General features: G+C 39.2%; 1 protein-coding gene across 1 annotated transcript in view; it reads left to right on the forward strand.

Moving 5' to 3' along the window:
• PRKCQ (protein kinase C theta) overlaps positions 1-12891 on the forward strand; it is a 537712-nt gene that overhangs the window by 304111 nt on the left and 220710 nt on the right. Inside the window, exons 9-10 of the mRNA XM_044087168.1 lie at positions 420-580; positions 10737-10910. Of these exons, the coding sequence (XP_043943103.1) occupies positions 420-580; positions 10737-10910 (335 nt within the window). The remainder of the gene's footprint in view (positions 1-419; positions 581-10736; positions 10911-12891) is intronic.

Genomic DNA, 12891 nt, shown 5'->3' on the forward strand with positions numbered 1-12891 from the left:
TCTTGTGTTAGACCAGGTATTTTTTTAAGGTAAGGTAGATCTAGCCAAATGTCACGATCCTCTTACTTTTAAAATTATAAATAAGCCCATAATTGATAAAAAAATTAAAGCTTTACAGTGCGAAAGTGACATTTACTTAGTAGTTTGTTTATTATTAGCACAGCACTGCAAATTCAAAATGATGGTTTTCTTGTTTTCATTCTTATATACTTGAAATGCAAGTAACATTTGAAAATGCATTTTTTCTCATTTGTCTGACAGTAGCAGTAATTTGCACATCATTTCCTTGAACTGCAGACTTTTTCAAGTTCCAGGTGTAATTTAACAGAGGAGCAATCTTAGATACTGATATGCATGATGCCTGGAAAATAAGTATCACAGTTACTCTTTTCTGTACTTTTTTTTAATTTTTATTTCAGAAATCCAAGGAATATTTTGGGAATGCCCAGCTGAAAACACTACAACACATGGAAGTTCTATTGATACTCTGCAGAATATGGATCAAGGGAAGACACAGCTGAGATTTGTTGTCGATGATTTTATATTGCATAAAATGTTGGGAAAAGGCAGCTTTGGAAAGGTATATATAAGCATATCAATGTTGTATTTAATAAAAACAGAGCTGTAGTTGTTCAGACAAAGAATGGTGTGACAAAGCCCACTCAGATCATATTAGCCAGATTTCATGAAAAAACGTGTTGCATTTAAAGTCTGATGACCTCTGAGTTTACTTTAGAGAGACCTGCATCATGTCTCTCACTGTATGGGTTTTTTTCCTTACATAAAACACTCTGTAATAGTTTTGTCTTACAGTCAGCAAAGTTCTGCTTGATCAGTCTTGTCAGAATGGGTTTCAGAGGACTGATCATTGACTAGTCTAACAATAGCCAAAAATGTTAGCAGCACTGAGTGTGCATGTTTTTGAAAAGTGATGATGCTAAGAAACAAAATACAATTTTTATAGTCCATTCAGTTGTATGAAATTAACAACAGGTGTTCTTTTTAAGAAGGCGATAGATTTGTATATATTTAAAAAAATAAATGTAATTTTTAATTAATATACGTAAATGCATACCCTTTTTAAGACCAATGTCACAGTAACTATATATTACTAGCTGAGCCATGTAAATGTTGATGTGTTTAACTTTGACATACATGTACAAAACACATCAACAAGCTACTGCACATGTCCAGGGTAATCCTTGGGACATGCAAAAGGAAATAAAGTGTTTTTTTTTTTGCAGATGGCAAGCTCCCTTTCACCCCCCCAATACCCCCTACTTAATATATATACTATTTCTGAGATTGCATGATCCCAAGGGGAAAAGGCTTATCCCCCTACCCTGGGGACTGTTGATCTCCTACCCCTATCACCCTTCTGTCTATGTTGACCAAAGTGTGTCAACAATACAGAAGTCAATGTAATTCAAAACCAAACTATGCTAGGCAACATATATAAGTTATAGTTCATCAGTTTCAGAGGCTGTTCATTCCTGAATTTGACCTTGGCATCAAATGATAACATCTCTGTACAGCTTTAGAATTTTATGAAATGGCCAAGGAAGTATTATTTCCCATGCTCCCTCTCAGGCTACCTAGCTCTTTACCTGCCCACATTTCACTATTAAACCTTCTTTGTCTACTTACTGACTCCTAATCTTTTTCTAACTCTCCCCTCGGACTGTATACTCCACTGCCCTGTTTCCTGTTTCATATCTTTCCCATCTGCAATTTCACACTCTTTCTTATATTTCTTTCTTATATTTCTTATATTTCTTCTACTGAACCGTCCTTTTTTGAATATTACCTGTCTTTTTCATTACTATCATATTTCATGCAAACTGTCATCTAAAATATCAAAACATTTTTTCTGTATTTAGTGTCTCTTTAAAAATGACTTTCTACTGTATTATTGCATCATGTATGATCATATGTTTTACATGTATATGTTTATATATTTATGTGTATATTTTATTTTTTGTATCTCAGTTGTGATTCCCTTTTTAAGCTTTTCTCTCCAGGCCTCTGATAAAAATGGCACTTGTTGCCCCAGTCAGACTTAGCCAGTAAACAAAGATAATAAATAAATAAACAAACAAGCAAACAAACAATCGCATAAAGAAATAAAGACTCCTAGATAGTCAAGGTTATATTGTATATTGAATGACCTAATACCTGGGGTAAGCAGGCAAAAGGCAGCAGGCTTTCAAATATGTACATGTGTATCGGAAATAAAGCTACTACCGTTTACAACATGCATGGAGCAATAAGAACTTCAGTTTTACCTCAACTGCAATACCAACATCTGAATGCTGGTAATGCACAGCAATGAAGACTGATCGGCATCAGCTGATCACACCCCTCCCCAGTACTTTGCGCCTGGGGTGGCTAACCCTTCACCCCACCCTAGCTACACTACAAGACAGTAACATGCACATTAATGTTTGAATGTGTGTGTGTGTGTGTGTGTGTGTGTGTGTGTGTGTGTGTGTGTGTGTGAGTGATAGGGGTGCCTGTACAAACCTTATGTGTGGGCTGCCAGAGTACATTCACACTGCAAAGGACTATCAACATGAATGATAAAAAATGTGATTCGGAGACATGCCAATGAGACCGTAATGATATCTTCCACATTGCAGCAGAAGTTATCTCTGAATCACAATTGTACAGCTTGGGAAAACTGACCTATCTGAGAGTTATGCAATCACAAGGGTGTTCCTTCAATCCCAGAATGTGTTCCATTGATTGCTTATCAAATCATACTGGATCCTGCAACATAGTTGTAACAGAGTAAAGCAGGAAGACTGAAACCCTAAGCTTTTTAGGTGCAGACATTTTTCTGTATGTTATTCTTATAGATTTAGGTGGCCAGATATATTTTATTGGCCACTAGGGGTCATTTCCATAACTCCTTCGTCTTCCTCTCTTAAAACCTAGTTGCCTCGTGGTTTGAGCGTCTTTTCAGGCTTGTTGGCTGTTGGTGAAGCACCCTCCAAGAGGAAAAAACGCTGAGAGAAGAAGGGAGCCACTTTTGAGATTTTAAGTATTTTTTCTCTGTTTATTTGCTAAGTTTTTCTGCATAGCTGCCTAGCTTGAGCATTTTCTGGCTTGTTAAACTTGATTTCTGTATTAGTAGCTGTATTTAGAGCACAACCAAAAGCTGTTTGCTGAATTTCCTGTTTGCACTTAATTTTAAATCGTTTTTTCTTAAAACTTGCATATTTTCTGTCCTTGACCTAGCACTCTTGTGTGGGGTCATTTACTGCACTGTTATAAATTGATATTACTTGTGAACCTCTGCTATCTCTGTAAAAAACAAAAACAAAAAAAATCTTGCTTTTTTCCCACTTTTCTGAGAGTTAAAAAGTTCAGTTACAGGCTTGCTGTTCCTGAACTGTTTGAAAGTTTCTGTGAGGCCATTTTTGCTTGGGCTGAAGGAGGGTCTCTGTGTTCATCAGTGGCAGTGACTAACATTGAGCAGCTTCCCTGCCCCGGAGAGGTGGTTACTGACTTGAAACTGTAGTTTTATTGGCCACTAGGGTCATTTCCATAACTCCTTCATTTGTCCTCAGAGGAGTGGATTAAGGCAGTATCTTGTAGTTTATAGGCCATTTTGGGTCATTTCCTGACTTTTTCAGCACCCCGCTATAAAGCACGCTTTAAGCGATTTAGCCCGGGATGATGAGTTGCCACTGTTGCACACTAGGGCAGCGCGGTTAAGCAGGTTTAAACTATTCGGCTACCTAAAGTCCACTCTTCAAATTTTCCCTTAAAACTACCTTCCTCGAACTATACTACTGATCTAATCAGCTTATCCGATAATTAAAAGATCATCTCTACTTGACTCCAAGTAGACTATTCTCTATCTGTTAAACGTAGCACTTGCTCCTACAGTACTTATTACCTTGATACGGCACTCTTGTCATAGATAGTACCCCAAAAGGCAACCCCCATTTCTCGGTCACCCACGTCCCCGGAATCTTTTTAAAGTTTTTTGTCTATTCCTTCTAGCATGTCGAGGGATCAGTTGCTAGTGTCCTCTCCTGCTCAGCTGGTTAACCTGGGAATATTGAGGCAATGTTACAATTGCCTCATGTACACAGACAACCCTCTCCTCCTCCCACAAAACACAAATACATGCGAGAGATGCAACTATCCAAACTGGAGGCTGAGCTCTCTCAACATAGGACTGGCAAGACCAGTCAGGAGGAGAAGGTTACCACACACACTATAGACCCAGTCTCACATAGTACCATTACAACCTCAAATCATACACATAAACACACAAAGACATACTCGGAGGCTCTGATCAAAAATCTACCAAAACAGCAGAGGCCACCAAAGCAGACACCCAAACAACCACCACCTCAGAACACAACACCTGCAACACATAGACCTCACAGTCAGAGTGTCAAACAGTCACAGCTCTTAAGGCCAAACACAATGCCAGACACACTAGTCATTGGTGACTCCATAGTCAGACACACTGACGTCCCGCTCACCAGACTGAGTAAGGAGAAGGTCACAGTAAGCTGCCTGTCGGGCGCTAGAATCCGCCACATAAGCACTCAGGTCTCTCAACAGCAGGTACAAATATGACTCAGTCATTGTCCACGCTGGTGTAAACGACCTGACTACATGAAAAGAGACATTGAGGAGCTCTCTGATTATGTAGCCCAGGCAGGTATGACCCTGACCTTGAGCAGTATCCTACCTTCACCAAGAATGATGCCACAATACAGAGATAAGATGATCAGCTTTAACAATTGGCTTAAACACTGGTGTCATTCAAAGGGGATCCAGTGTCTGTCTGCCTGGGATGACATGCTGGACAAGCCACGCTGCTTCAAGGGGGGACTTGCACCTGTCACCCTGGGATTCGGATATTGGCAAAGGCTCTTGCCACCCCATAGTGCCTTTTTAGGCAAGGCTCAAATTCTAAACCTACCACCCTAGAACACAAAAAGGAAAAAATAAGGGTAATGCTGCTCAATGCCAGAAGTCTAAATCTCAAAATGCGGCCCTTCTCAGTATGGAGAACATCGATGTCTGTGCTGTGACAGAAACCTGGTTCAAGGCTCCTGAGAGCACCCCAGCGCTATCAGGTTTTACCTCATATCATGCGTTCGGCCCCAAAATCCGGACAATACCAAGAAAGGAGGGGGGGGTATCCATATTCATCAAGGACACCCACACCTCAAGACTGGTGGCAACGCACGATGCATCGGAGACCATCCAGGTGCAATTAACCATAGGCAAGACTGCTCTGCAAATTGTAGCATGTTACAGGCCACCCTCACAAACTCAGGAACCTCACATGGCCTTCCTGAAAACACTAGAGGGATAAATGTATCACCAAACACCATCATACTAGGTGACTTCAATTACCCTAATATAGACTGGGAACACTACTCAAGCCCAAACACCCTAGCCCAAAAGTTCCTGGAATTCATAAACTCAAATGCCATGGAACAACTAGTCACCATCCCCACAAGAGGAGATAACATACTTGATCTCATCATCACGAACATGGGAGCACAATGTTCAACACCGAGGTGTACCCCTCACTGGTGAGATCAGACCACAAACTAATCTCGCTGGAGGTCCTCATCCCACCCCACCTGAAATAAAAAGACCACAGTAAAGCCGACTTCACACTTCTAAAGACTAGTGTGGTCTAAACAGTACTCAAGCCGCTGAATCACTTACAAATGCCTTCTACCAGCACCTGCAGGACTGCATGGATAAGGCAATCCCAAGCAAAACAAAGACTCTTTGTACCAAAGGCAAGCGTCCAGTCTGGTGGACCCCAGCCATAAACAAACTCTACAACAAAAGGAGGAAGCTACTACAAGATAGAGCAAAATCCTTAAAAGGTAAGACACCCTTGATCACTATAAGTAAAAACTAAGAGCTCTCATAAAATCATCCAAAGCAAATTTGAGAGAAAAATAGCTAAAGACTCAAAAGACAATCATAAGGCCTTCTTTAGCTATGTTAGAAACCTGGGAGGAAACTCCCAGATATGCTCAGAGATAGTTCAAAATGATGTGAAGATTACTGATCCTACAGACATTGCCAACATACTGGCTGACAGGTTCAGTGCAAACTTCTCCTCCCCAAAGGAGAGATATCTATACCAAACGATTGCAGCCCCCAAACATCTCCAGCCCAAGTGAGAACTGCTCTCTCCAAAGCAAAAAACACAGCATCCATGGGACCTGATGGTGTCCCCGGCTGTGTGCTCCATGAACTCAATGAGGAATTAAACCCACAGCTAGGACAGCTGTTTAATCAAAGTCTTACCTCTGCATACGTACCCAGGAGGTGGCGCACCGCTACTGTGGTGCGACTTCACACGCGGGGTGCCTCCACCGACGCTGGAAATTACCGCCCATTAGCTTGACAAGCCTTATCTGCAAAGCCATGGAGAGGATCATAATGGACCTCATAAATAAAGACATAGGAATTTGCAGACTTTGGATCCAACCCAGTTTGGCTTTGTCAAAGGCAGATCATGCCTTTTAAACTTGGTTGACTTTTTTGAAACAGTCACCAAAGCCATTGATGAGGGAAAGGCAGTCCATACAGCCTACCTCGATCTGGTTAAGGCCTTCGATACAATACCCCACTCGGGTATCATTGAAAAACTCATCCTTAAATGTCAACCCATACATCACAAGATGGGTTGCAAACTGGCTGAGTGACAGAACCCACAGGGTCAGAGTTGCTGGCGCCATGTCAGACTCAAAGCCTGTCACAAGTGGTGTCCCACAGGGCTCAGTCCTGGGCCCACTCTTGTTTGGCATCTACTTTTCCAAGTACAAGCAAACACAGGAGGGTTATGGCTGACAAAGTTTGCAGATGACTGCAAACTGGGCGCCATAGTAGAAAACACGTCTGATACAGATATCCTTCAGAAGGGTCTCACAGAAACGGATAACTGGTGCCAGAGCCACGGCCTAAAGTTAAATGCCAAAAAATGCATAGTCATACCCTTCGGGAAAAACAAGGTTACCCCTAGCTACCAAATAGGTGGCAATCCACTGAGCACAGAAGAAGTTATCAGGGACCTGTGGACCCAGGTTGATAGTAGTCTGTCATTCGACACCCATGTAGCTAAAGTAGTTAGGAAGACCTTCTACATTGCCCACCTTATCATGAAGGGATTCTCATCTAGATCAAGGGAGGTCATAGTCTCCCTTTACTCATCACTCATCAGACCAATGATTGAGTACAATGCCCCATTCGGAATGTATCTGACCCGACACTTGCAGCAGCTGGAGAGGCCACAAAAGTTCCTCACCAAAAGGATAAAGGGTCTCAAAAATCTGTCCTATCCTGCCCGACTGAAAGAACTCCATCTCTATTCAGTCGCCACCATGCTCAGAGGTGACCTTTGCCTAACATACAAGGCCATGTCAAACCCAGATTTGATGAATATGCTTCACCTCAAAAATCTAGATCCATCAGAGCCACAAGGGCGGAGACTTAAACCTTGACACGGCTATTAATAGGACATGCTGGAGGGATAGATTCATCACCCAAAGACTCCCTATGCTGTGGAACAAAATCCCGGTACATGTGAGGCAGAGCACCTCGCTGGCCTTGTTCAAGAGAAATTTTGACCAATGGATGGGAGATCACAGATATACCCCAGGGATTACCTCAGTGTCACTGCTCGACAGAGGCACAGCAAAATAATGGGTATAGTTCCCCATACTAAAGGGGTGGCGTAAGCCACAAAACGATGGGCTAGGCTTGTAAATGCCCTCGGGCAGATAGCCTAGTATGAACCTATGAACCTATGAACCTATCTGTTTTGAAGTTTTTGTTAGGCATTACTAGACAAACAGAGGTAACATACAAAAGACTTGAGGGCAGAATGTTTATTTTAACAATGAAGGCCTTAGAAATTAAAGTGCATTGGTCACATTTGGAAGCATCTTTCTTTTATAATTAATTTTATTTCCCATTATCCTCATGTTAAAGCTACAAGTGATTTTGCAAAAAATGAATATTATACTGTTCTGTTTAATTTTTTAGCTTTACTCTTTAATTAGGTTTTCTCTTAAACTATATCCACAAAATTGGTGTCATAGTAGGTACTGGACAGGGGTTTACATGTGACTACAAAGCATTATGCATAACCAAAACAAGTTACCCCTTTAAAGGAACCAGTTCTTACATACATTGTGGTCTCACTAATATATAATCACATGTGCTAATTTTCAGTGTGAGGTGTTCCACCTAAAGCTAATTGACAACTTGTCTATCAAGGAATTGACTCCTGCTGATGCATTTATTACGTGAATACAGTAACTAATTCATTAATAAAGATAGTGAGGCATTATGGGTTCAGACTTCTGTGATGTCATGGCAGGGATTTTCAGCTCTGAGAAAAAAATCATGGGCTGTCCTTATCAGCAAAATAAAATGCAAAAACAGGACACTTTTTGCATTAACAAACTGCATTATTTGGTATTGTATATAATAAGGAAGTAATGTCAAACTCCAAAGGTTTGTTACACAAATGTGCTCCAGAAAATGACCAATGCACTTTGATGAAAAGTGTATTGCAGAACATCTGATCAGACATTGCTGAACATTACTTCAACATGTCAAAATGCTATTTTAGTGATAGTCTTTATTATTTTGTGAAAAGTAAATTCAGAGATATTTCAGGTTAAATACCATATTTAATCCTTGTAAACCAAGTAGATTCTGAAAACCATCAAATAAAGGGAACATAATTGATTAAATAATGTTTCACCCTGCCTCCTGATCTGAGGTTATATATACCATTAATAAAAATCATCAATAATGCACCATAAATTCACATAAACACTGAATTTAGCATGTTTGTATGAGTCCATATATCATTTCCACCAGTGGCAGCATATAACAATAGATTTTGGAAATTATACAAGGTTACTTGGGTATAATATGCACAGATTGCCATTCTATCCTCAAAGATTTCACTACATTTCCATCATAATTTATAAGACAACACAAACATATACACACACTACACACACACACACACACACACACACACACACACACACACACACTATGACTGACTTCATGTGTAATTGAGGTTTGCTCTTACTGGGTCACCAAAAAGTAGCACATTTAACTAATTATGATCACTTAATCAGTCAGTGGTCTCACCTTCGATAACCACATCACCACAACAGTCAGAAAATCCTTCTATGTGGCACACCTCATCACTAAAGGCTTTTCATCTAGAAGAAAGGAGGTCATTGTCCCACTGTACTCATCCTTCATTAGACCCATTATAGAATACAATGCCCTGTTTGGTATGTACCTCTCAAGACATCTGCAACAACTGGAAAGGCCGCAGAAATACCTCACTAAAAGAATCACAGGCCTAAAGCAGATGCCCTATGCTGACCACCTTAAAAAACTCCAGCTATACTCTGTCGCATATTGTCTACTCAGAGGCGATCTCTGCTTAACATTCAAAGCCATGTCAAACCCAGAGCTGTTGGACATGCTACACTTAAAGAAATCCCAATCCCTCAGAGCCACACACTCCAGAGATCCAAACCTTGTCATCACAATAAACAAAACATGCTGGAGGGATAGGTTCCTGACCCAGAGACTCCCCATACTCTGGAATAGACTGCCCATACATGACAAGCAGAGCACCTCTTTGGCCCACTTCAAAAGGAACCTTGATGATTGGATGGGAGAAAGGAAATTCACCCCAAGGATCACGTCAGTCATCCTGCTAGACAGGGGTCCAGGGAAGTAAATAGTGTGAGAAGAAATAGCCAGGGAATTGTTATGGCTAGGCTTGTATAGACCCTAGGGCCGATAGCCTAGTACCAACCTATGAACCTTTTACTGATTCAGATACAAAGAAATTGAAAAACTGAATTATTCAAATTTTATAAGAAAAACACAATTATAAAATCAAAACACAGCTAAGAGACATTTTATTTAGCAGTACAATATCATCACATTTTAAGTTTTATTTCATTGTAAATTATATTATTTTGTGAGCCGTTAGGACGGATCAATATTAGGTTACATCTCACTTTGAAAGGTGTACGGTATGAACCTTGGTTCAAAGTGATTGAAGCGACACCTCAACCTCATGTTTGAAATGGGAAAAGGAGTTGTGGATGGATATATGTTGTACTTTATCTAGAGTATGGCAAACTAATGTATTATGTGTCTGAGTAAAATGGTCTTCTACTTGCTATATGTACTAATGCATTAGTATCCTATATCTGGACAGCTCACAGAAGTGGTAATTCAGTAGATATATAAAAGCGTTTATTTTAATGAATCGCACATGCCCAGTTTGTCAAATGCACCTTGATGACTTCATATTTCTACAAATTTACCACATAAAGACGTCTCGACTGTCTCTATTTTGGAGGAGCATTCCTATTTTCAGGCATGTTTTACCACTGTACATGATGAACCTATTTTTGGAATTATGTCCCCTTTTTTAGGCCTGAATTACCTGTTCATACAATTTTCTGTGCTCATTGAAACAGCATTATTCAGATTTTAATTTCAGTAGAAATATAACTGATTTGTAGCAAGAACACTACTGCATTTTATGAAAGCATGATAACAGTGTTCAGCTCTGTACTTTTCTAATACCGTCGTCCAAAGTGGTAAACGTTAATAAGAAGCATGATTGTGTCCCTTTGTTGTCAGTTTCAGAGAAAACTAAAAGTATATATTGTTTACAGGTGTTCCTCGCAGAACTAAAAAACACAGAACAGTTCTTTGCTATTAAGGTTTTAAAAAAAGACGTAGTTTTGTTGGATGATGATGTCGAGTGTACAATGGTGGAGAAGCGAGTTCTAGCCCTGGCATGGGAGCATCCATTCTTAACACATCTGTACTGCACATTCCAGACCAAGGTAGGAAAGCCTTCATACAAACTATGAAACATGCATTATTTTACAAGAATTCAAAGTCTGGAGGAAGATTTTAAAGTCAGGCATTGCAGCCTGTCAAAATGAAGAATGGATAAAGTAAAAAGCTGTCACATGCAACTTTTTTATTATGTATATATATTAAGAAATAGTTTAGTAGTACTCAATGGTGGATGAATGGGTTATGAAATGTTTGATAATAGATGAAAAGTACGTGTGCAAGTGTGTGTGTGTGTGTGTGTGTGTGTGTGTGTGTGTGTGTGTGTGTGTGTATGTGTTTGCGCACGTGTGTGTGTCTGTGTGCATGCTCACGAGCGTATGTGTGTCTGTATTTGTGTCTGTGTACTTGTGTGCATGTCTGTGTATGTATGTGTTTATGAGAGAAAGAAAGAGAGAGACAAAGGCAGATGGACAGTGCATGTATATCTTAACTTCTTTGCTAACCTTTTTGACTTACTGTAACCCTTAATTAATTCCCAGAACATCAAACATTTTAGAGGGCAGAGTAAACATATGAGACTAAATCAGGGACAACTGGGTATCAGGGAAGGTTTATAATCTCTTGCAGTGCATTTTTTCTTTCATTTGATCGCAATGTGAGATCCGAGGTGTTGCCAGTAAAGAAAGTAACTGTAATTGCTTGACATGTGAGTGTGGGGAGCTAGGGTTTCTACTGCGTTTCTGACAAAGGTATCTGTGGCATCAAGCCTTTTGACACCAGTGAGTGGTCCATTATTTCCCCAGTAACACCCACCCTGCAGGGAATATTGCTTGTTTACAAACCATTTCTAAAAATAGTTATTAAAGCAATGATCTAAGTTGGTAAATTCAGTCTTCATAGTGGTGGCAATCTGGAATTTCCATTATAGAATGATAAATAACGAAAGCACCTAACCATTAATTAACTTACTGCCATTAAGATACCAGTGAAAGTCTGGGAAAACCTTTTTCATAATTTAAAAAATCAAAGGTAGCCCAACAATAAACTAAAGGCAGATACTTTTGACTAAGGGGAGTATTTCACCTGAAGAAAAGATTTGTATCTGCTGAAACATCAAATTTATGTGATACATGAACCAAAGTCCTATTACGCAGTAACGGATGTAAATGCACATGCATATATATTACGCAATAATGGAAGTAAATGTGCACATATATTGTGCAGTAATGGAGGTAAATGTGCATATATATTACGCAATAATAGATGTAAATGTGCACATATATTACACAGTAACAGATGTAAATATGCACATATATTACACAGTAATGGATGTAAATATGCACATATAATACGCAGTAATGGATGTAAATATGCACATATAATACGCAGTAATGGATGTAAATATGCACATATATTACGCAGTGATGGAGGTAAATGTGCATATATATTATGCAATAATGGGTGTAAATATGCACATATATTACGCAGTAATGGATGTAAATATGCACATATAATACGCAGTAATGGATGTAAATATGCACATATAATACACAGTAATGGATGTAAATATGCACATATAATATGCAGTAATGGATGTAAATATGCACATATAATACGCAGTAATGGATGTAAATATGCACATATAATATGCAGTAATGGATGTAAATATGCACATATAATACGCAGTAATGGATGTAAATATGCACATATAATACGCAGTAATGGATGCAAATTTGCATATATATTATGCAGTAATGGAGGTAAATGTGCATATATATTACGCAATAATGGATGTAAATGTGCACATATATTATGCAGTAATGGATGTAAATTTGCATATATATTACACAATAAAGGATGTAAATGTGCACATATATTACCCAGTAACGGATGTAAATATGCACATATATTATGCAGTAATGGAGGTAAATGTGCATATATATTACGCAATAATGGATGTAAATGTGCACATATATTATGCAGTAATGGATGTAAATTTGCATATATATTACACAATAAAGGATG

The sequence above is a fragment of the Protopterus annectens genome, chromosome 11.part0, assembly GCF_019279795.1.
Source record: "Protopterus annectens isolate FY-2018-M chromosome 11.part0, PAN1.0, whole genome shotgun sequence".
In the NCBI taxonomy this organism is placed as follows: Eukaryota; Metazoa; Chordata; order Ceratodontiformes; family Protopteridae; genus Protopterus; species Protopterus annectens.